At 36.0% G+C, this 25,215-nt stretch overlaps 4 protein-coding genes across 4 annotated transcripts; 2 read left to right on the forward strand and 2 right to left on the reverse strand.

Annotated features, from left to right (window-relative positions):
• The first annotated feature begins 7,814 nt into the window (after positions 1-7,814).
• Positions 7,815-9,328, forward strand: LOC135637743 (uncharacterized). Its single transcript, XM_065150501.1, has one exon. It carries the CDS (start codon positions 8,035-8,037, stop codon positions 8,971-8,973), a length of 939 nt encoding a protein of 312 aa, XP_065006573.1. The 5' UTR covers positions 7,815-8,034; the 3' UTR covers positions 8,974-9,328.
• A 1,778-nt stretch (positions 9,329-11,106) lies between these two features.
• Positions 11,107-14,264, reverse strand: LOC135584983 (small ribosomal subunit protein uS3x-like). The gene is made up of 6 exons (XM_065150340.1): positions 14,106-14,264; positions 13,857-14,004; positions 13,598-13,769; positions 11,951-12,005; positions 11,747-11,878; positions 11,107-11,474 (listed from the first exon to the last, which is right to left on the reverse strand). Exons 1-6 carry the CDS (start codon positions 14,133-14,135, stop codon positions 11,310-11,312), a joined length of 702 nt encoding a protein of 233 aa, XP_065006412.1. The 5' UTR covers positions 14,136-14,264; the 3' UTR covers positions 11,107-11,309.
• A 913-nt stretch (positions 14,265-15,177) lies between these two features.
• Positions 15,178-17,983, reverse strand: LOC135637984 (probable small nuclear ribonucleoprotein G). The gene is made up of 4 exons (XM_065150892.1): positions 17,832-17,983; positions 17,697-17,719; positions 15,613-15,734; positions 15,178-15,483 (listed from the first exon to the last, which is right to left on the reverse strand). The coding sequence occupies exons 1-4, from the start codon at positions 17,864-17,866 to the stop codon at positions 15,424-15,426; spliced, it is 240 nt and encodes a 79-aa protein (XP_065006964.1). The 5' UTR covers positions 17,867-17,983; the 3' UTR covers positions 15,178-15,423.
• Positions 17,984-19,392: 1,409 nt separating this feature from the next.
• Positions 19,393-22,369, forward strand: LOC135638300 (signal peptidase complex subunit 2-like). Its single transcript, XM_065151371.1, has 5 exons — positions 19,393-19,550; positions 19,684-19,835; positions 19,949-20,030; positions 21,265-21,407; positions 22,069-22,369. The coding sequence occupies exons 1-5, from the start codon at positions 19,458-19,460 to the stop codon at positions 22,160-22,162; spliced, it is 564 nt and encodes a 187-aa protein (XP_065007443.1). The 5' UTR covers positions 19,393-19,457; the 3' UTR covers positions 22,163-22,369.
• The last annotated feature ends 2,846 nt before the right edge of the window (positions 22,370-25,215 follow it).

Raw genomic sequence — 25,215 nt, forward strand, 5'->3', positions numbered from 1 at the left:
CATCGTAGGCATGTCGAGCTAGTGGACTCGGCCTAGGGTTTTAGGGTTAGGGTTCATCTGGACCATGTCCTTGTCTGCTATCTCCAGGCCTTACTGAGCTTGGCCGCATGGCCGTGGCTTCCCTTATTGTCCGTTGCGCCTCTCAGAGCTGTCGGTCGTGCCACCCTCTCCTGTTACCATGCACTCCTCGCTTGATCTGACGCTAGCCATGACACATGCATGCATGCTCGAGGGGGTCGCCATACCGAGCTCGATCCCTTTTGTTCTCGAGATCTCTTAAAGGAATATTGCAGGGAATGATACAGCAGTTACATGACAAACGAAATGCTTCGCTCTTTCAACGACGGCATGATCCTGTTACTATTACCAACATGCACTCCAAGGAATACAAGACAACTTAGGAGGTCATCTTGATGTGATCTTTCTCCTCCTCCTCCTCCTCCTCCTTTCTGAAGTCGATCATGATCTATTCCAGTTTAGCAATCTCGATCTTAATTGGCTCACTAAGCCAATACGCGTTGCTGCTTTTGATGAGATCAATTCTTCACTCGAGAAGTGCATGCCATAGAAGTCTCCAAGTACAATTTTTCTCCACCTAAAGAAGAAGCAAGCCATTCTACTTTTAGTAGGCACTACATATTTATCTCTAGATATGACTTGTATAGATCAGTATAGTACTGTTTAACCATGTGGACCAATAGTGAAGAGAGAGAGAGAGAGAGAGAGAGAGAGAGAGAGAGAGAGAGAGAGAGAGAGGGGTGTGTGGTTGTGTACAATTGAAGGAGTTGAAGTGACTTAGTAGGGCATTGTCAAGTATTATATTCTTTAGCTGTCTGCTTCCAAGGAGGTCCCAAGCAAGAAGACAATGAGTTCATACTTGAAAGCTGGATATCATATATTTCTGAAAAGTATATGAGAGATTCCAGCACCACATCCCTTCTTGTCCCCATACCCCAGCTTGCATGTCCTCTTGGCCTTGCTCATAGCTTCTTTCTTCTATGATAAGAGTGATGAATGGATAATGCCAACTACTGTACGTAATAGCTGTTTTGTTCCATCATATCACCTTTAGCAACTTTGCCTCTTCCCACCTCATGACAGACACTTGAAGCCTAAGAATTCAAGCATCTCCACAAGCGGCCATTTGGCGAGTCGTATGAATGATTCCAGCCATTGAACATAGTGTGATTGATGTGGAGGATCTCATTGAGTAACATTGGCCATTGTGCTAGTAACATAGTTTTTGAGAAGGCAGTATTACCATTCAGGATAAATGAGTGCAGTGCGTGAATCTGTGATGGATAGAATGACCTTATCAGTGATAGATCCACTGCATGTCACAAAAGTAGAGCAAGGCAGCCAATGTGAATGAGTCCAAAGCAACTAATGCTAGTGCATCTAGGATTCTTCTTCCTTGCCTCTTACCTTTACTTGCTTCCCATCCCACCTCTCTTCTTTTAGTTGACAAGTCCCTTTTTGGATGAGCCACCAGACCATGTGCACCCATCACCCTCAGCCATGGTGGTGGATCATTTCACATGAAAGACAAGGAAAATGAGACAAAAAGAGAGTGGGAAGCACACAGAGGAAGAGTGGCAGCATGTCACACTGGAAGAGTTGGACAGCAAGAGCCTCATCACACTGCAAAAAAGTTGTGTGAAGAACAATGACCTATCTCAGACTTTGTAGCAGTAGTTCGATTGAGATGAGAGAGCTCTCTTTTCAGCAATTCTAAAGCCCAACTCACTCAGGTCCTCTTTCTCGGATGCCTTGTGAGACCACAGAGGAGCACAGGAACAGGCCACTTTAGGTCTCATCCTGTGTGATGGTAAGATCACAACAATGGAATGTTTAGCATGAGTACTTCCTGTAATCCAACCATGCATGTAACACGCTCAAGTTTAGTCATGGGTAAATGATATAGGATATTTTGACGTTAATCATAGCCTATCAGTTGGTCACCATCGAGCACTGACATCAAAGATGAGGGTTAAGTCATGCCCCCACTTGGTAGTGATGTAGGGGCAATAACAATCTATCAGCCCCCGTGGACAATAGTCCACGGGAGGCTATTCGGGCCGATCCTGTCAATCTTCATTGATAATGGTCCTCGGATGGTTGCTCAGGGCTGTTGCCCCTCGGTTGGCCTCCATGAACAATAGCCTACAAGAGGTTGTTCGGGCCTATCGCCCCCATGGATAAAACGCCAAAGGGAGGGTGTTGCAACAATTAAAGAATAGATGCAAGCAGTCTTCTGCCAACGCTGTTAGGGCTGCAACATTTGCTGCCTTTTTTTTTAAGTTGTCTGTCAACTATTTTGATGACAAACTAATGGCCAATGAAGCTTTTTAACTGCCAGAATAGATGCAGTTTAAATTTGTAATCGGTATCAAATGTAACAATTTTATAAAAAAAATTGATTTTACGTGATTCAACATAACATGCAATAACACATGCAGTTTATAACTAATCGTCACACAAACAAGACATTCACATGACGGAAACTTCAAGCAAAATATGCCTAAAGTATGTGAGTCGAGAAATCTGACATGCACCAAAGCAAATTTGCTATAGTGGAGGCTCTGGGCAAGATGTACCCGAGGCATGTGAGTCGAAAAATCTGACCCGCACTAAGGCAGAACCCATCACAATGAAAATGTGAGCCCAATACACCCAAGATACCTGAATTGGGAAAACTCTACCCGTGCAAGAGACCTTGAACACTCATACGTCAAGGGGGCTGAACGATATGCCTTGAACCCTTTTATGAGAGCTCCAAAGCGCGCCCTTTGAGGGAGAAGACAAATAATAAAGGATATTATGGTGCTCGTTAGCTAGCCACTATCGAGGCACTGATGTGGAAGATGAGAACCGAGTCATGTCCCTACGTAGGGGCAGTAACGACCTATCGACCCTTGTGGGCAATAGTCCACGGGGGGCCATTTGGGCCGATCCTATTGGCCTTCATAGATAATGGTCCGCAAATGACCGCTCAGGATTGTTACCCCTTGATCGACCTTCTTGGACGATAACCCATAGGAGGTCATTCGGGCCTATCACCCCTGTCTACAAAATGCTAAAAGGAGGGCATTGCAATGGTTACAGATGATCGATGATCTCCTCTATCACCTGGGTATAAAAGTTGACCCCTGGCACTTGCCTAGAGGCTAGATCTCTATTAAACTCTCCACAGCTATATCACCCCAGTAATAACTAGCTTAAGCATCAGAGGGGTTGGGTCAGGAAACTCTCCTCGACACTAATCTTCGTGTAGGGAGCCACCTCAAACCTACCTAGAAATTTCCATGAGAGTTCCTTGGATGAGCTTATAACTTTGGGGTAGACATCGAATTATACTAACTATATTGATTCATCATTCACCATGCACATCCACAATAATAAAGATATTTATAAAAATATTATAATTGATCTTAGCATTTTATACTAGTGGTGTACCCTCAATAATTTAATGAGTTAAATATTAGGATGATCATCATCGACGACATTAAATTCGATCGGAATATAATAAGGGTTAATGGATTAAACTAGATCTATGTTTGAAAATGACTATGACCAAAAAAATTAAGCTAAATTACTTATATTATCACACCAAATATGTGACAATCCAATATAATGAAATAATTTTATTAAATATAAAAATAGATAAGCTTAAATTACTAATATTAATCAATCAGAATTTATAAAATAATATGAGGAATTACACTATTGTATTCGCGTCCTAGTTTTGGTAGCAAGTAAGACTACTAAAGCCCTACACCATATATCTGAATACGTGAATGAACACGTTAGGTTTAAGAAATATATGTTCTCTTATTCTCTTCAATTTTGCTAATTTTGAATATTAATTAGAAATTTAGGATCGCAGGAGTCAATCGGTGAAACATAATTATAATATAAAATAAAGCTATAGTTATATTAGTAAAACATTGAATTTCAAAAATAAATTCAAGTTAACCATTATTGATCTTGATTATTATTGAGTGTGTATATATATATATATATATATATATATATATATATATATATATATATATATAATTGACAATAAAATATACGTGAAATATTATAAACTACACTCCTACACTATGACAAAATTGGTTTTGCCTAAGTACAATTGTGTATCTATCCGCAAAGAGTTAGCCACCCCGAAATCTCTTACGGTTCCTTAATGACCTATGAAAGAAAAAATGGGTTATATAAGTATTTAACTTAGGATCTATAAGCAGTTATTTTAGCAAACACTTGATAGCTAATGTAAATTATAAATATGAACTTCACAAGCTTTGAACGTTCACATGACAAAGGGTTCAAGATAGTTCGCTATGGCCAAAAGTCTTCATAAGTGCCCATATGATATTATTGCAGAACAAGATAGCGAACTAGTAATAGATACTATCCCAAAGGCCCATCCAGTCATATGTCACCTAGATAGCTCATGGTTGCTATACTAATTGACACTCCGCACCACTTTAGAAAGCTAGAAAACATTCAAAATGGTTACTTAGATGACCTATTTCTGTGTAATTTTACCTCTATGCGATGACTGCACATAACTTATATTTATTAGCTTGAAACAACCATAAAAGCCAACCAAACTAGGGTGTTAAGCCTATTACAAGCTCTTTGTATGTTGTGCAAAGTATGAACAAAATAAAAAAATATAAACATACATGAGCATTACAATGAACAACATATTTATAGTTTTATCTGACATTCTTCTCCACTTATTACTTCGATATTCTCATCAAAACCTTTGCAGATGCTACATCTCCTCGCCTTAGTTGAATATTCAATTTTCTGTTCTAACTATGATGCATCTCTTAGCTCTCAACTACTCTCCACCATTGTTGTTGAGTAGTCGACTTTTGATCTACCATGTTATTTCAACTCGTCAATAACTCTAACTCTAATGTAAGGTCGATTGAGTTATGCTAATCCTTGTTAGTTCCTATGGATCCTTCCGATGAAGGAAAAGACCTTCCTTATATGCTAGCATCTCAAATGTTTTATATCGCTTAAACTAAGTGAATGACTGTTAGAGCTTTAACGAATATCGCCTCATAGACTTTGAACATTTTTTGGATCTTTCCTTTATAAAATTTACCCGATTCCTCTTTCATTCAGTTGTTGTCTCCAAGTAGGTTCGCATCTATCCAATTTAAGTGGTGTGAGATGTTTAAGAGATTAACACACAATAAGGAATACCTTTTTCTTCATATGAGAGATCCGTAAAAATTAACAAAGATCAACACAACTCGATCGACCTCAGACCAGAGTCGGAGTCATCGATGAGTTGAAGCAATATTGGTGGATCAAAGTTGGACTACTTAACTATAATAGTGTTGAGTGCTTGTCGACTAACTCAAGCGATACTACTACTTAAACTTAGCAGTACCATCACCTAGAGATAGTTTAGGCCATCGATTTGGCCTTATAATAGCCCAATTTGGGCTAGCTTCAAGCCCAATAACATTCTTGATAAGTTGGCTTTGTTTTGACTTAAAATGACTTCTGTCAAGACTTTGACTAGTCAACCACTTGTCTAATACATCTTCGAAGCTTTTATACATTTTTCACCCTTATGACATGTTGTCCGATCTTCCGACACTTCATTTGAGCCTTTGACACATTATTCTTTTCTTTGACATATCGTTTATTTCATCGGCATGTTAATTTTCTCATGATATTCAATCTCCTGACGTAATATCTATTTTTTTCGACATAATGCTCAAACATTAAATATAAAGTTTGATTTTCGTTATATTGACTAATCCTTTCACTTAGCATCCAATTTTAGACACGATAATTTTTTGACATAACTTTCAACTCGAAGGTGATTCGATTTATTTTTTCTGTGTTACTTAATTTAAAAGTATATTAATTCTATAGACTTATTAACTAATTTTATCATCAAAATCTAAATTGAGTAAGTTAAATTCAAATAAATTCTAGAATCGTTGTTTGATAATCTAATTTGTATCCTATAGGCTGAACGGTTTGAGAGGAATATTAAATGACACATTTGACTGGTCCAAAAGTCAAAGTCAATTATACCAAAAAAAAAAAAAAATCACATCCCTTTCAAATTAAAATAAAGACTTGGAGAGTCATATGACTACTAATTTAATTCACATTTGAATGGAAGACGAAGCTATGTAGTCAATCTGCTCAACATTCTACCTGTTTCCTATTCAACGACACATTAATGTTGTTCCACATCAAGAATTGGAGTGGAAGCACGAGCACGCCACCAAATCATGCTCCTTTCTTCTTGGTGTGATGGCCACGGATGGGTGAGATCGGATTTACACAAACCATGCTCGTCACTGTAAGAAAATATGATAAATATATTAATCTTACATCTTTATGTTTTCAAATTAAATTAGTGTTTAATTTGATATACATTACGATTAGTCAATTTGATTAACACTCATCAATATTTGAATTCTAACATTAAATTTGACTAGACAAATTTTATAAAATATTGAGCCATAGTTTAAGGTACAAATTTGACTATTGGAAGATGAACTATACTCAACGGGTAGAATCACCCCATACCATCAAAGACACCAACAAGTTTAAACCCATAAAAATAAAAAGAAATAATTAAGAAAATACAATCGATCAAATTAATCACAAGTGGAATATATACAATAAGAGAAAATATTAGAGATATTTATGGATATAAGATGGACTAATAAGATAGACTCGTGTCGTTAAGAGACGATATAATAATCTAGAAGTTTAAACTTTTGAATTGAATCGATATAATATATGTTAAATATTCAAATTTTAACAATGTCTTAATGTTCGTCTTATCCAAATCTAAATACTAAATTAAGAGATGATGCATACTAATGATTTTTTTCTTTTTTTATTTCATCGAAATCAATATTTTAAACCTGAACCAGTTAGTTTAAACTTGATCGAATGACATCAGCTTGACATCATAAATGTTTTAATATTATAAAAAATGATAAAAGTTATAGAGAATATGTGAAAAAGAGAAGTATAAAGTTGTTCTTTCTTTTTGTGTCCATTATTAAGAACTTATTGGGCTTTTGCTTCTTTGATATGTTGTGATAAAGTGAGATACACTTTTATATCCATTTGTTGATTTGAATGATCAAATTTATCATGTTTTGTTTAAATTCGATTTTAAAATTTTTAATCAGGATAGGGATATACTATGCGAACACATGCATTAACTATGTTTTTCTTGTTTCAAAAATTTATTAGGGTTAATTTGTTTAATAGAACTAGTCAAATAATTTTAGTTTTATTGTAAATATTGATTCAAAGTCAATCAAAATCCTACTCGAAATGAAATGATGTCACTTGAAGGAAAATCCAAGTCAAACTTTACAATACTATATTAGGGGCGTACTTGATAAGGCTATCTACGACTAAATTAGTTTAGATTCGATAAACATCAAATTTTCATAAATATAAAAGTGATTAAAAAATTTATTATTTTTTATAATCATAAATGTGATCATATAGCACTGACAAATGTGAGACATGGTATGTAATTTCGAATGGTACTAGTTTGACGATATATCGATATGTGGACCGCTAATGTGCTATAGTATTATACTATAACAGATCTATAGTAGAGAGAAAAAAATATTTAAAATTAGGTATATCGTTCGGTATGTTCTAGTGTACCACTCAGTATACGATATCGTATCTTACCGAGCCAACCTCAAAACATCGATACGATTGATGCGAGGTAACAATTGACTGACTCAAATTCTTACATAGTACAATTAAACCGATTGTCACATTATATGATAATGTATGAGATGTCGATCATAGATTAATTACGTGGTGGCAGTCCTGCACGTGTTGGGTCATCCCACCGTGTGAAGCCAATCTCAATCTCAATGGCTTCGTAGAACTTTCAAACCTTCGACTCCCCCCTTCTCCCACTTTATAAGCCCACCTAAACCCTCTCTCTCTCTCTCTCTCTCTCGTGGCGGCAGAAGCAGCAGCAGCAGTAGAGACATCATCATGGGGACCTTGGTAGGTCATGTGGCACCTGGCTTTGGCTTTCTGGTGATTGGGTTATGGCACCTCTTCAACCACATCAAGCTCTACCGCACGCACCCCAACTCCTACATCTCCCACCCATGGTTCTGCGCCCCCAAGCTCAAACACCTTGAGCTCTACCTCATCATACTCGGCAGCATCGCCTCCATCTCCATGGAGCTGATCATCGGCCCCGAGGCCCACCAGCCCTTCGACGCCGACGGCACCATCCCCTCCAACCACCTGCACAACTTCGAGCACGCCTCCGTTTCCCTCTCCCTCCTCATCTACGCCTGGTTCGCCATCGCCCTCGACCGCACCCGCCCCCGCCCGAGGCTCCACGGCGAGATGACCATGCTCCTGGCCGCAGCTGCCTTCGCGCAGCAGCTGCTCATGTTCCACCTCCACGCCGCCGACCACATGGGCGTCGAGGGCCAGTACCACCAGCTGCTGCAGGTCGTCATCGCCGTGTCGCTGGCCACCACCCTCCTCGGCGTCGCCCTGCCGCGGAGCTTCCCCGTGAGCTTAGTCCGGTCGGCCAGCATCGCCTTCCAGGGCGTGTGGTTCGTCGTCATGGGCATCATGCTCTGGACGCCCAGCCTCATCCCCAAGGGCTGCTTCATGAACCGGGAGGAGGGGCACAGGGTCGTCCGCTGCCGCAGCGACGAGGCGCTCCACCGCGCCAAGTCCCTCGTCAACCTCCAGTTCAGCTGGTACATGGCGGCCACCGCAGTGTTCTCCATGCTGCTCTACCTCTTCCTATCGCACTCCTACACCGAGGAGCCGCAGTACCTGCCTCTGGTGGTCAACGACGGAGCTCAAGAGGAGGAGGAAGACTTGGAGTCACAGAAGACGCTGACCGAGTCCGACAGCTTTGTTCCTATGGGGAAAGGGTTTAGGCCATTGGAGCTTGAGAGGTAGAGACAGAAAGGAAGTGCGTCTTGGATCATCATCATATCGTGTCTCCCACTTTGTTCTTTGTTCTTCTTGTTTGATCCTTCCGTCTTTCTTTGTACAGCTTAGGATACTCTTTTGGCTTCCGGTGCTGTGTGTCTCTTCTCCCCAATGAATGGAGGAGATCAATGCCAGTTGCCATCAATCCTTTTCTTGGAAGAGAATAGTTGGTGTAGCCTTCTGCTGCTAGTTTGATCATTGCTTTTTTTCTTTCTTTCTAAGGTATCATCATCATCATCATCTATAGTGTACTCTGCAACACGGTAGATTTGTAAGAGTTTGTCTATGGATGGGAGGCAATTCAAGCAGCAATATGTTGATAGCAGCCTTTCTAAACCTCAAATAACCACACCAGTCAGGACTTGGAGACAGTAATGGTTGAACTTTGACTCCTCTCTCGTTTGCAATGTTCCAAATTTGAATTGGGATATTATCCATCTAATTCATTTACTTTAGTTGAAGACAACAACAAATAAAAAAGAAGTAATCACATCCTTTTTTGTGATTTGATATTTATTATTTTTCAGCTTAAATTATGATGAATAAGAAATCTCTCATGTGATAATGAATCTCTGAACTCATATCACCAACTATGATTTATATAAAATTTATACATAGAAGATATACCTCAAAATAGACCCATATAAAACAGACAAAAAAAGTGTGAAATTTACATGTAGATTATTGTAATACCCCAAAGTTATCACACATAAGATAGGGGAGGGGCAAAGGTGGCAATTAGAGTATTCATTTTAGATAATTTTTAAATACATATCATAAAAGATTTATGATTAAAATAGAAAAGATTTATGAGTAGTGCCATCTAACCCAAGCATGAAAACACAATATGATAGAAAAGCTCATTTGACTACAGAGAGTTACTTGTCAATTTAAACAATGACTTGATGAAATGATTTCTTTGTCCTGCAATAGCTGTGGCTTAAAAGCAACTTCAACTGAAGAATTCATTTATTTGGCATATAACAACACAAACATAAAAAGAAACTTTAGCTTCCAAGTCATATATATGGCATAAAAGAAAACATGTAAAAGCCAGCACACAAATCCTGTCTACATCATTTGCTCTTGAATAGTTTGTATATAGCAAAAGCCAAAGTGATAAGCTTTCTTCTTAGACAAATGAACATGGTCTGTCATCATCTTTGATTTGCCCACTGAGGTAAGTGTACATGGAATGGGATGAGGAATCTTTGGATGCTTTAAAGATAATGGATTGCTCTTACAAGAAAACAACTGTCTGTCTGTATCAGGTGAACTGCAACTGCAAAGCATAGCAAACAAGACATTCTCTTCATCCTCTCAGAGAAAGTAGCAGAACAATTATTTTATAAACTATTTCAAAGAGTGACATTACTATAAAGATTTTCTTGATCTGATATTAGCTGGAGGATTCATATTAACTAGATGACGGTAAATTGACCAATAAGATCACTTGCCTTCCAGCTTGAGCTAATATAATGAAGAAGTGTTTGATTGGGAGGATATAGTTGGAGGAAGGTTAGTGCTCAGAGTGGAGACTGAAGGAAAGATTAGATAGGCAAACCATCTTAGAGGGTCAGTATATAGGATCCATATTTTGCTGATGAATTAAAGCCATCATCCATGAATGATAGTCCACAATGAATCAACAATTTTATCATATGTATATCATACATATGACATGGACTATCATTTTGAAAGGACATAAATCAATATCCGCATAAAAAGCATCTTGTAAGTCTTGAATTTAACTCATTACGAATTCAGGAAGACGGAGACCAACTTTGTAATTTAAACGATTGGAAACCCAACAAGAATTCATGTGGTTCATCAAAGGAGAACAAACAAGGAGGAATCAAACAGTAGAGTATCAGAGAATAATTAATAAGAGACCATAATTGGATACCTTTTGTTCTTCATTACCTATTATAATTCAAAGTTTCGCATCAATGATTTTAGACATTCCAAAATAAGTCAGAACAGGTAATTTAATTGTCTACTGAAACATTGAACTGCTGTGCACTTCTCAAATAACAAACTACACCAACACGAGTACTACAGCTCTCACATTCAGCAATTGTGAAATAAAAAGCCCAGAAATGCAGCCATAAGAGAAAAATTTGCAATTCCATCGGCCAAAGATAACAATAGTTTGGAAGGCACTGTGAAAGAACAAGTTCAGATCACATACAAATGAAAGCTAATTAGTTATTCTGAAAAAGCATGACAAGGTAACTCTTCTTAGCACCAGTACCTCTCCCAGCTGAGCATCCAAGACTGGAGAATACCAGTATCCATTATTATCATGCCACTGGTACCTCTGGAGCCACCAGTACTGCTGGCTTGACATATTCTTCTTCATCTTTTGGCGGATGAATCGTGACGAGATCTGGAAGGGGCGTTGTAGGACCCTGCTTTCCCTTTGGATCCCAATCCAGCATGATCTTGACCTTGATTCCAAGAACACCCTGTTGATAACAATGCGTGAAACTAAAATTAGGAAAAGAAAATCTATATCCAGAAACCTGTACCAGCTAAAACTGATCAGTCTCACATCTAATGTTTTTGAGGAAAAAAGGAACACTGAAACAGACACAAACCGCAAATTAAAATGTGACTGGCAAGTAAAAACATTGCATCCAACATCGAAAAAAGTATGCATTAGGTTATCCTGAAGACCATAAAAATAATACATTTGAGCATGAAATAAATGGAGAACTTGATCATATTAGATGCTAACCTGTCTTAGTAGAACATGCCTCACTGCTGAGTCAATATATTCATTAACTGGCTGACCAGAAGATATCATGTATCCATCCTTGAACTTCATAGACTTAGCACGCTGAGCCCTGAGCTTTCCACTCACAATTACCTAAAGAAAAAAAATGAAATAAGACACCAATCCCCACAGAAAAAATGATGCACCATTAGGACCAGTGTATACCTCACATCCCTTGGCACCACTCTCCATGACAAACCTCAATACACCATAACAAGCCCTAGAACATGAGCAAACCAAACACCACTTTAATTCCAAAATCTAATCCATGAACTGTACATATTTTAAAGAAAATCTGTCCACACCATTAACTCTGAAGTTAACAGTCACAAATGTCACATGTAAACAAATGTCACATACAGGAACATACCAGAAAACATGTTATGGAGAATGAGAAAATAATAGATTAAAATACTATACTGAGATATGAATCCTCGGATGAAATTCATTAGAATTTCTCTGGTGATCTACGTTTGACTTTAGAGTACTAATAAATTGGTGTGAATTTAACTAACCATGGATATAAGATAGTAAAAGGCTCTACAAAATTACAGCATATCACAGATGCAACAGTGTCATAGCATTATGTAGAACACAAGACACGCTTCCATTCCTGCCAGAATTCATGTTAATCAGTCTTTTTTAAGACTGATAAAGAACGATACACATCAAAACAAGAAAGTATATTCATAATCAGAAACTCGAAGCAAAAACAAAAATTGACCATCAATTGAACATCATAGACGCACATATACATTTCAATGGCCCAGTAGTAAAGGAGGATGTGTCTAAGGGAACTGATGCTGACTTTTGATAAAACAGGCCAATTGTGAATAATCACACAGTCAAAATATTACTTGATGTCACAATCAACGAATTTGATGCTTGAGAAAAAAAAAACTTAAAAATGGACAACAAAAATGTCCAAACATAACACCTATGTTTCATTAAATGGATGAACATGTCCTCTGAAGTTCCTATCATAAAATCTAGAAATATCACAAAGCTAACTACATCGACAACAAACTTGATATGGTCACCTTCCAACACAAAGATGGCCATTACATCCATTTGATTTCTAGATGACAGACATTGCAGACATCAAAAACATATAAAATCATATTCAAACTATGAAAAAGAATTAACTTTCCATGACGACTAAAATTTGTACAAAATAACAGCTAAAAGACCACCTGATAGCACACAAAAGTTACGATAAAGAAAGAACCAAAACTCTTTCATTGCCTATGAAACTTTTCCTCATGTAACTGAACCTACATTTCCATGTTCTCATCTACCAAAAACCCATTGAGTTGTTTATAGAACTGAAACAAGTTTGGCAAATGATTGGCAATGAATTAGTAAACATGTTGCCAAATGCTTCCATTATGAGATCAAGAAACATCATGAACCTATCTGCACCAATAAAAAAAATCACAAACATGAACAAGATATGTAATGATATTAAAACCATGCAAAGATATTATCTAAATTAACAATGTAATTTAAATGATGGCCAATAGATCACATAACATACTAAATAGCATATAAGAGTTAAACTTAACAGCCATGAAACAGAATTCATGAGATACAGTTTGAGTACAAACATAATTCTAAGAATAGGTGCAATACTGTTCCTCTCACATATGCAAACTTGAACACCTATATATAACATCGATAACAATTAAGTAATTTAGTACCACGTTTAAACAGCAATAATGAATAAAAGTGTCACAGTTAACAACAAAGCAATAGGAAAAGACTTCTTTCATCAAATTTAGAAGTGAAACAAAAGGTGAAATAGTTCTCAACCTCCGAACAGCAAGGCCGCCAAGAAGCTTGTAACGGAGCGATTCAGCCTGAGCAATGGCACAGAGCCCCCTATTGTTCACCTTCTCCGCGTAGAGCTCGACGCCGTTCTCCGGAAAGTTGAATCTTTTCTGCACCACCGATGTCAACTCCCTAATCCTCCTTCCCTTCTCACCTAAATCAACAAGGAATCAAACACTAAACACCACCTATCCAAAGCATGAAAATCGAATCAAACTCCCAAAAGTAACAGATAGCTCACCGAGGACGTTCTGGGTGCGGGTCGCCCGGATGATGATCTCGGTACGCATGGGCGTGACCCTGACCTCCACGCCAGAGTAGCCATCCTCCGCGAGCTCCCTCGTAAGGACCTCGTTCAATTCAGCGAAGAACACCCCATCCGCAACAAACTACGCGAGAGGAAAGGGAATCAAACCAATATACCGAATTGAGAGCGCGACAGCAGAAAACCTCGGGGAAAAGCGAAGAATGGGATCGGAAGAGGTGCAACCTTTCGCTTCTTACTCATCTGGGTCGCCATTTGCGAGGAGGGATTCGAGAGAAGCAGATTCAACGCCGCTTTTGCTCTTTAGACTGGTCGTGCGTTGCGTTGGAAGTTGAAACCCTAGAAGAAGATAAGCGGCGCAAGTGTTCCTTATATCGGAGTTTATCGAGCAGATCGGACGGTTAGGAGAAGTTGATCATGAAACAGAGAGTTTAGATGGATAATTGGAGTTGTGAAGTATCAAAGCCGTCAATCATTTATGGATCATGTAAATGGTCTCCCATTGTTATATATATATATATATATATATATATATATATATATGTTACTAATAAAATTATAGAATAAAATATCTAAGTTTATTTATCTTAATATCATCGATTTTACTAATAAAAATATAAAATATAAAATATAAAATAAATAAAAAATTTATCGACCCTTTCTCATTCGATAAGTATATCAACATTGATACAAATACAAAATGACCCTCATTTCTTATCATCGTTTTTATTATCTACAATAATCAACCCTCAATGAAATCACTATTTGTCATCACTAACTAAAATATTAAAATTATTTTTTATATTTTATTTTCATATTTTTCTTAATAAAATCAATGATATTAAAATAAATAAACATAAATATTTTACTTTATAATTATAAACATATCAATATAATTTTTAAAAATATAAGGATCGAAATACTAAAATAATTAACTACATATGTTAATTTATAATTAACCCCTCACGTATATGCACTTTGAGTTTCATTTGTTACATGTAGAGCAAGACATGCTATGCTAATATCTTATCTACTAGTTAAGTCCATCATTAAAATGTCATGGATGTCAAAGGCATAATTGTCAGTTTCATTGCAACCTGGGTAATGAGAAGAACACAGCAAACATATGGCATTAAGAGCACCTCATAGAAGAAAATAAGCAAAGCCACTTCACTGGCAAAACAAGCAGAAATCAGCAGTGAAAAATAATGCATGATGATATGTCTAACAAAAGGAACTAATTGTACGATCAGTTCTAAATTATTATTATTATTTACCTTTAGCTGCCCACTAGGCATCCAACAGAAATAGAATGTCATACTATAAATAGTTTAACAATAGGTACTTGAGAGATCCTACAGCCAACTGACAAAGACAAGATTTAAAGGAAGGACAATGTCATGCTACATTGGCTTAACCAGGTTTTGCATCAAGGAAATACAATGTAGACAATGAACTCCAGCTAAATCATTACAAATATCATAAGCGTTCATTAAGAACATGTCTGGTACAAGCATCAATCCGAAGAAGAGAAAATATGTGATTAAGTTCTGGCGACTGGTTCAAGAGCTTCAATCATGGCCACACTGTTTCCTCGAATAACCTACAAAAAAGAGTACATTTTCAATATCTTCAAAAAGAGAAGAAAGACAAAGCAACCCAAGGAAAAACTTAATAAAAGCACTAGAGATTGCATAAATTGAACAGGATTATTGCTGCAAGAAGAACTCACCACCATGCCAATATCATTTTGCTCATTGCCATTCACCTCCACTGTGTTGTCAACAACAAGGTTCATAAATTGGTCAAATCCGCGGAGAGTACCCACAACGACCCGGTTTGCATTCAGTTTTACTGCAAATATGAGTTTACGTGTGAAAAGGACATGAAAGATTAATCTATTCGAGTGAATAAATTAAAGCACATGAACTTTGACCTGCTGGCAGCTCGTCATGTTACGCTGAACAAGGCAGTTCTACAACCTGACCTGACCTGCTGCTATTGCTATCTACCTATACACTTAACATTAAAGGAGATCATCTCTAATATGTCTTCATGTCTATCAATTTTACTATGGGGTCCATTAGTGTTAAACAAATAAGATTTATGCTCCCTCCCATCCAATACTACTTAGTTATCTATTAATTTATAATGGAAAATCTTTTCTCCTTGATGTTCCCTCCCATTAATGGTAAACTATGTAGAAGGGTGTAGAAAACAAACCGGACTTGACCCTTTTTTCCTCAAATAGTTACAAAAGTTGGTCATCCCAGTAACTAACTTAATCTTTTCAAGTCCACCCAACACTCATCAATGACTAAACAGCATCTTGAACCATCTAGAAAAGTTGCATAGCACTTTCCATAATCTACATGACAATATATATATATAGATAACTGGTTTTGAATTCTGAGTATTTTGACATTCCATCTGGTTCACACAAAAGTTCCCCCAAAGTTCTTTTCAAGAAAATCTTGGTTTAAGACACTTTAGCAATAACATCCTCCGTGAATAAAGACCACAATATCCACCTTCCCTAAACATCTGCTTTTTTGCATTTCCTCTTGCATATATTAGCTAACAAGTTCAAAGGATCAAAGCCTAATGTACTTCAAATATCTTCCAAATCTCCAATATCTCTCTTATCTTCATCTGTTGCATTATCGTTGTCTAATAATCACACGTTTTCCCATCTATCCTCCTGTAATGAATGCCTATTGTCTAAACATAATATCGATAACTCAAACTGAAAGCTTGTTCAAAATCAAACAGTTTAGGATTACAATTAAATTCTCAACATGCAAGCAGATGCCCATTTACTCCTCAATGAAAAGAAGCAAAACCTTATTTAGTTGCAAAATAATAACAAGTTCACAAAAAAAAGAATCCATATTTAAGCATCTTGGAAGAATCAAACACTTAAAGATGCAATTCCTGTCTTGTACTTTTGTCTGTTCTAATTTTCTTGTAGGATTAGTTTACCATGTAATCACAAATAGTACAACTAGGCCCCAGAAAATTCAACTACTAATGATAATATTAAAAGGTCTATTTCATAGGCAAAATACAATAGTTTTACAATCTACAGGGGGCCTAAATATATATGCTATAAGATTGGTGATGCATTTAAACTTAATGATTTAATCAAATCAGAAAAGACATAAAAACATATATGCTATAAGATTGGTGATGCATTTAAACTTAATGATAACTTAACATGAATGTGAAAAATGAAGCAGAGATCCATGATTCAGAGGATGGATAATGGACCTGTTTGTCATGCTAAATCTATGTGCTATTTTGCAATATTATTTTATGTACAAATTATTTAAGGTATCACAATATGTAAATACCAAAGTCCGAGAAAGAAGCATTAACTAATACTACAGATTATTGAAGGCATCAAAAACTTCTAATAGAAATTATATTAAGGAGATAAATTTAAAGGAGCCCAAGAGAATCGAAAGTTCACTTTTCCTACTGTTAGAGCAGGCAACTTGTGAAACTAAAAATCAAGATTAAAAATTTTCGTCTATCACCCAAGTTTGTACCTTTCCCTCAATTTCCTCCTGGTCACTCACCCACCCTACGAGGAAACCAAGAATAATCTCCACAAGATTATCTTCCACAATGAACATAGCTATATTTCATCTCAATGGTCTCAACTAACTTTTTCGGGATTCCATAAAGAACAAACCAATCCAAGATGTGTCCCATAAAAAATAGCTCAGAATGAAAACCCAAAGTGTACTGCTTTCGCCAAGAAAAGAGCGCAAATAAAAGCGGAATCAGACGACCACGGCAGGGGGCACTCACTCTGTAGCTTCTTGTCCATGTACCTGAAGAAACAAGCAGGCACCGGGAGGTACCAAGAATCGAAAAGGAGTCAGCACTAGATTGGTTAAAGACGCGAGCAAATAGAGATTCCCAGGAAGAGATTGAGGAACTCACTTCTTGAGATCCGGGGGTTGGCCCGATCGGCTCATGGTGATGAGAAGCGAGAAGGGACCGGTGGGTCTCCGAGGACACTTGCAGCCGCTCTGGAACAGTAAACCCTAGATGTCGGTGGGGGCGTCTGAGGTCATCGATGTAGCGGACACGCAAATAATGGCTTCAAATAGATTAATAAAATATTCGCCGAATTCCCTAACTAAAAAATCGAATTTTATGATTTTTTTAGACGATTTCCTAAGAAAATATTTATATTTTGTATATTTTTCAATAGATATGGTTTCTTTTATTTTTTTTCAAACAATACTCATAATTTTAAATATTTCTCAAAAGTTTTTTTTACTAATTTTTAACTATTATAATTTTAATAATATTTATAAGGATATAATGCATTTTATTTTTACTTTTTTTTATTTGACTCTTTTATTTTTTTTTTCAAACAATACTCATAATTTTAAATATTTCTACATTGGATTGACAAGAACCAATCCATAAGGTCAGGTCAACCTTTCTTGTTTCAATGTTAATTGAATAAGATTATAATAATTTTAGTACAATAAATACTATATACAAACACTATAAATTAAAAATATATGAAATATAAAATAGCATGTAACCTTTTCGATTTTGGCTTGTATATTAATTATAATAAATTTTAACAGGATCATAATACTTTTTCCACCCATAAAAAATATTATTAATATGGGATAAAAACTCAAAATATAATAAATATTAAATTTTCATCCTTTGTGTGGTTTTAAATATATAATCTTAGTGGTCACGGAATAAGAACATGTAAAAACATAGTATTTTTAAGTTAGGTTGTAATGTTTTTGACATGGTATAAAAAACACTAATCTGGAGATATAAAAGGATAGAAAGAAATAAAAAGAGGTGCTGAAAATCCAAAATGAGATGCTTTTTTTTTTCATAATTAGTTCAGAAAAATTTATCTTAAATATCAGAAAAAATATTTATTGTTGTTCCTTTTACTAACCTGAAGCCAACTTAGCTTTGTGTTATATCTTGTTAGGTCTCTAAGATGACTTCTTATGCACTAAACTTGGCATTAATACCCTCTCATGCAACAACAATAAAAAAAAATGTATAATTTGAATTTTTTTTAATATTAAAATTTTGAACCCACAAAAATATCTCTTTTTTCATGTCTGTCTATTTTTTATTTTATTTATTATTACAACTTATAATTGATATAAGGAATATGACATATAGATTAGTAGTCATATTATTTATTATTTATTATTTATTTTTTCATGTCTATTTTTTATTTTTAGATTAGTAGTCATAGTATTTTTTATTTTTTCATGTCTGAGATCTAACAATTTGGACAATCATAAATGATTTAAAAATATTATAACATGAAAAACATCATTTTGTTTCTTTTTTAATTCTAATAGAAAAGTTTTTTGTTAATATCAATTCAAAAAAAAATCTACTAATAAAAAAATAAAAAAATAAAAAAATACATAAATGTAAAAGCTATTATCTCACGTGTAATAATAGGGGTACTTACGTAATTTTAGCTTTAGTGGGTCGATAGGTAAATGAACCAAAAGAAGAACGGACACACAACGGAGAGAGATCGAAGAGAACCGATCACCAAAAATGGCGAGCAGCGGCGCGGCGAAGAATCCTAAGAAGGCAAACCTCGTCGATCACTACTCCATCAAGCATCTCCTCGACGAATCGGTCACTGAGGTCACATCCCTTCTCTCCTTCGACTTCTTTCCCCCTCGATCGATCTCTAGGGTTCTCTTTGTTCGCCTCGATCCTTCCGCATCCGATGAGTCGCCGGGGTTTTTAGGTTGGAGATGGTTTGTCTTTGGTTCAGGTCGTCAAGAGTCAGGGTTACGCGGAGGACGTGAGGTTGAGCAACGTCAGGCTGCTGATCGGATCCATCATCATCGCCATCGCGCTTCTTGCGCAGTTCTACCCCAAGAAATTCCCTGAAAATAGGGACTTCCTTGTTACTTGCATCGGATTATATCCTTTTACTCTTTGTTTGGACCATTTTCTTCTGCTAACACACACACACACACACACTCGCAAAAAGGTTAGCATTTGTGCGGAGTTTGTTTCTTCTTTGACTTGGGCAAGTATGTAGTGTTTAATGGCCTGTTGCAGTGCATCAGCTATACGAAGGAGAAGAACGCGTTCCTTTTCACTTATCCTCCTCCTGTAAGTTTCTTTGGCTGGAATTAGTATCTAGAAATTACCTGGTTGTAGTGTAGATGTTGATGACATAACTTTGGGTTATTATTTCATCTAATCCTTGGTATACTGTTGATATTATTATATGAGTTTGTGTGTCTTCAGGAACATTTAGCAAAAGTATAAATGTAAGAACGATTAATAAGTCTCATGCATGACTCTGTCAATTTGATTCAACACAAAATAGACAATTCCCTGTGGAAGGTTAATCGTGCCAGATTACCCGAGGGATTCCTGCACTTGGAAGGGTGACTCCCCCATTTAGCATTCCCCGTGGAACATTTTAGATGGTGATATATTAATGCAATTGTTGTCTGTTTTCTTTTCAAAAAGAAATACACAGTTAGGTGATGTTGGTAACTTCGGTCATATGTACATAGATTATCTTAATTTGAGCACTCTATATTAAGTTTGAAATCCACAAGAACTTAATTTGTCTGCTGTACAGCTAGAGATTTACGCGACGAATTGAAATATTCTGACTTACCTCGTCTAGATGTAAGTCTTTCCTGAAGGCAACATGATAGTGCTTTACTTGATCTCTCTGCAAAGATGTTGTATTTCATATACCTCCTTGGTAGGTAGGTAACTAATCAAAACAACTTGAGTATTGAAATGTAATAGCAATCGGCTTGTACTTTACATTATTACAATAGGTTTTCAGGACAAATTGGACATCAAGATAGGATAACAATTGTCTATAAGGATTGTCTTGACTATTGGTATGTAAACAGAAGCTATTTTACATCAGCAGCCTTTCATTGGGTGTCCCTTTCTTTTGTAAGGTGGATGGAGTTGGGATATGTGCAAGTTCTGTGTTAGCAGGCTACATTATCGGTGTCACAAAGTCAGGGCTTGGGCCTCTAGTGACATGAAATTGGGATTTTACATTAACCCGTGGATGTTGCTTGATTTATTAAACTGAGAAGTGATAAGTACGATGATTCTTTGCTGTTGGGAGATTGTTGTCTGTATATCATGAATTTGTCAGATGTTAGATCATATTGCTTCTCATGTTTTAGGGAAAGTATATTATTTTCAAAGCTTGTTGTAAATTCGTTTGAGGTGATGGATTCACTTTGGTATTTCAGCACCTAAGTAGACCTATGTTTTGCCCTTGTAACATATCTCTAAGCTTATACTCAACATGCAGCTTTTATTTGATGACTCAAAGTGTGGTTCTGTTTTTATTTGATGACAGGGATCTTTCAATAGCACTGGATTGATCGTGTCCTCTAAGCTGCCAAGGTTCTCTGACATGTACACTCTAACAATAGCTAGTGCTGATCCAAAGTCCATTTCTGCTAATAAACCAGTAGTTCTGACAAAGAGTGTTACAAAATGGTTAGTTTTTCCTCTTTTTGTTAATAAAAACTTTTTCTCAACATGAATAATTTCTTACGAAAGTCACTTTAATTGACTGGTGAAGGTAAATTGAAATGTTTGTGATAGGAATCAAGAAATTAGGATTTGAATGAAAATTGAACTTAAGAACGGCCTTAAATTTATTTATGGTGATGTAATGACCGAACATGTGGTTTTCATGATAGGGAATGAATATAATCTAGCAAATTCCTTTAAGAATAACTTGTTGAATTTAAATCTTTTGTCATGTATATCTGATATCTGAAAGACAAAAAACAAACATCAAGGTGATGGATCATCACCGGTAAGTATTGTCCAACCTGAGTATTCTTTGTTTCTGTTAGTTTGTTTATGCATCAATGATCATTACCGTAAAAACAAACTATTGTCTACCAAAAAGAAGAAAAAAAAAAGAAGAGCTATCGTCAGATATATGTGACCATATTTGATTCCTACTAATTATCCACCAATTAAATGCCTTTTTCTGATGTTTCATCTAATACTGGTGATGACGAAGACCCATTTTGGGAAGTCGTCCGGTTAAGTTTCTTTTTTCTTTTTGTCTTCTGAAAGAATGAACCAATTCTTTGATTTTTGATTCTTCATGGAATTTTATAATTATACTTCTCTTTTTGACCAGGTTCACCAAGGATGGTCTTCTCGTTGAAGGTCTCTTCTGGAAGGATGTGGAGAGATTGATGGATGATTACAATGGGGATCGGAAGAACAAATAACTCATCTTTGGGGAATTTCATCAGGCTGGATTAGTAGAGGGTTTTTTTGAGGACTTGTTCCTGCTGTTGAAATCCCTTGCTTGATTGCAAACATCAAAATTATCAATCATTTTCATTGAAAAACCAACAAACACCCTTTAAGGTTTTTGCTATCATTTCTGAATTTTACTGAAGGAAGCAACCACCACTAAGTTGGGATGTTTTAGATGGGCTAACTGCACGTTTTATCTTGGTTTGTGTTTGGTGGATCTATGTCTGTGGTATTGAGGTTAATTACATGTTACTTTATTATTTTTATTATTTTGATCTTTATATTTAAAAAAGTTAAATTGATATTTTTTATGAAAGTAAATCATCTAAATCTATTTATCCTATAATTACGAAAGTAATTTTATTAATAAAAATAAAAAGATAAAAAGAACGACCGGACACAAAGGAAGGCATCATCTGCAACTCTGAAGAATAATATTTGGACTCTACAAATAAACATTGTAATACAACATGTGCAAAGGGAGTAATCACCTTTGAAGACTAATATGATGCACTTGATGAGATCATTAGGTTTGCCATTGCTCGATCCTTGTTCAACAACTAAATTGTTCTCAACTTCACATCTTTCTTGTAATGTGTTGTTTTACATTTGTCTTAGAGAAACATCCAGGTAGGAAATTAATATCATTTTCTAAAATAACTCTTGATAGGTGCCAAACATTAGCACAGTTCCAAAAGGACAACAGTCCCACAAGACTAACACAGTTCCAAACGGACAACAGTCGCAGAGGACTAACAAGCTAAAGGTGTCAAATAAGGATGTCAATTATACTTGGGTACAAGGACTTTTGTTATTCAAATTAGACTTGATGAACCTTAATTTAATCAATTATGATTCAATTAAAAATCATTGAATAAAAAAAAAGTCTAATTGTGTGCATATAAACCCTAATTGCACACAATAATGATTTCTTGATATTCTTTTCTCTTTCTCCTTTTCTTCTCATCCCACACTCCCTTCTCCCACTTAAATATATCACATGGTTTACTATATAATATATCGCATAATATGTTCCAGATAAAAAAAGCACTGAATGGATTGTCTATAAAGTTTTATTTAAAGACCAAATAAAACAAGTATTTCACCATTTGTCAGCTTAAGGTTTAAAATTTCTCAAGATATTTTGTTCGGATTCCTGCTATATCATTCACATTTTCTTCAACAAACTACAGGAAAAATACCTATATCATTTTCCTTCACCAATACTGTAGATATCCAGCCTAAAGCACACAGAAGTTCACTAGTAACAGCTAAATATCCATAACAATCCACTATCAAATATTCCCCTACCAAAATTACCCTTTCATGCTGAATATTAGTTTTATCTACCTTTCTTAACAAATGACTCCATTTAAGTAGGAGCCACTAAAGTGGTCAGACAAATAAGAATTGTCCATTCATTTGGTTTTGCTACCTGATCATTTGTTAGTTTGTAGCATGGGTGATGGGCTTACAAAAATTTCATAGGATCAGATCAGACATCACACTCTGTGATCTAACATGATATTCACAAACATCATGTGGAATTATGGTTCGCAATTACTAGCTGATAGTGCATGGTCTTCTAGAGTTTCTACCTCCTGGGATGAAAATTATTCCTCTCAATATTCAATATCAAACATAGGATAAAGCAAACAAAAATTTGTATGATTCAATGTCTACCAATAAGTTTTCTTAATCCTAGTAATACTACTAATTGGAACCAGATTCTTTTCTCCAATTTCTAGCAAAGGAATTGTAGGATGTGCCTACTTCAGACATCATGTGGCCTGACAAATAAGATTCAAGGCTAAAACATAGCATATGGAGGAGAATGAACCCTCAAATGAATCTTCCAAAGAAGTTACCTAAAAAATGTGAGATAAAGGGAGAGGAGTTGTTCTAATAGGATAATGTTTGGATGGATATGGATGGTACTCTGACAAAGATCTGACTGACATAGAAGATTCATATAATTGAATTTGAATATGAACCCTTAGAATAAGGCTGAACACTGAGATACCAGTTAGTGTGATCTCTGAGCAGGTAGACACCAGCAGACATTGATTAGCTCCCTAATATTTAGTTAAGAGAACAGGTAGAAACAGATTACATGACCAAGGACCACTACCAGAATTCCAATTAAGCCAGCCATGATGAAGTGCTTGGTTGACTATAATGTAACATGAAAAAATCGGCATATCAAAACCATGCATATTAAGAATTAAGAGGTTTATGATTAATAAACTAGGCCTAAATTTCAGCAAATGATTTTTGGTTCCTTAAGCTTGGTTCAATGCAACTTGCACTTGACTGAAATTCTCCATGGGATAGTATAATCAATCTCATCCACATTTGACAGTATCATTTTTTTCCCCTTATGGCGAACCTTATTGTTTTCTCCTTTTTTTGCCAATATTATCCTCATCCATTACCACATTTGACAAGCAAAATATTGAACTTAATAGGTAGGAAATTGTCCAAGTTTCATGTAGATCATTCATGTCAAAGAGCCATCAGTAGTGTAGAAGAAGTCAACAGAGTTTGGTACAACCCTATGCCACACAACCTATGGATCAATTGGTCTAGGATTTTTTTAAGAGATTCTAAAAGGAGTGAATAAGCTGAAAAAGAAGATTAGTGCACCGATAACCTTCATACACAATCACAGAGTACTAAATAGATAACACATCCACCAAATCTCACCATCAATGATTCTCAAATTTAAAAGTCAAATTACGGACACAGAATACTGAATACTGTTGCAGTCAGCAAATTGCAACACTAATGGTCTCTCCTGATAAATCATTCCAAATCATAAGAAAGCAACAACATAAACATCCCCCTATTTTTTATCAAATATTATGCAAAGCTCCAGGCATTTTCTTCTTCATGCACAGTGATACCACAGTGTAGATCATGAAACAATTTATCAGTTATTTTAAGGAAAGGAGCTCAAAACCTAATATTCAATTGAAGATATCATGTTTCAATCGTTTGCATCATCTACCCAATACAAGTT

The sequence above is a fragment of the Musa acuminata genome, chromosome BXJ3-5 (assembly GCF_036884655.1).
Source record: "Musa acuminata AAA Group cultivar baxijiao chromosome BXJ3-5, Cavendish_Baxijiao_AAA, whole genome shotgun sequence".
NCBI classification, from domain to species: Eukaryota; Viridiplantae; Streptophyta; class Magnoliopsida; order Zingiberales; family Musaceae; genus Musa; species Musa acuminata.

Bases quoted from the DNA above. Each gene is read 5' to 3' on its own strand.
- LOC135584983 (XM_065150340.1), bottom strand. From the start codon at position 14,135: ATGGCGACCCAGATGAGTAAGAAGCGAAAG. The intron at 14,005-14,105 runs GTTGCACCTCTT...CCTCTCGCGTAG, and splicing joins AGATGAGTAAGAAGCGAAAG to TTTGTTGCGGATGGGGTGTT. The intron at 13,770-13,856 runs GTGAGCTATCTG...TTGTTGATTTAG, and splicing joins CCGCACCCAGAACGTCCTCG to GTGAGAAGGGAAGGAGGATT.
- LOC135638300 (XM_065151371.1), top strand. From the start codon at position 19,458: ATGGCGAGCAGCGGCGCGGCGAAGAATCCTAAGAAGGCAAACCTCGTC. The intron at 19,836-19,948 runs ATATCCTTTTAC...TGACTTGGGCAA, and splicing joins CTTGTTACTTGCATCGGATT to GTATGTAGTGTTTAATGGCC. The intron at 21,408-22,068 runs GTTAGTTTTTCC...CTTTTTGACCAG, and splicing joins ACAAAGAGTGTTACAAAATG to GTTCACCAAGGATGGTCTTC.
- LOC135637984 (XM_065150892.1), bottom strand. From the start codon at position 17,866: ATGAGCCGATCGGGCCAACCCCCGGATCTCAAGAA. The intron at 17,720-17,831 runs GTGAGTTCCTCA...TTGTTTCTTCAG, and splicing joins CAACCCCCGGATCTCAAGAA to GTACATGGACAAGAAGCTAC. The intron at 15,735-17,696 runs GTGAGTGCCCCC...TCATATTTGCAG, and splicing joins CATGGACAAGAAGCTACAGA to TAAAACTGAATGCAAACCGG.
- LOC135637743 (XM_065150501.1), top strand. From the start codon at position 8,035: ATGGGGACCTTGGTAGGTCATGTGGCACCTGGCTTTGGCTTTCTGGTG.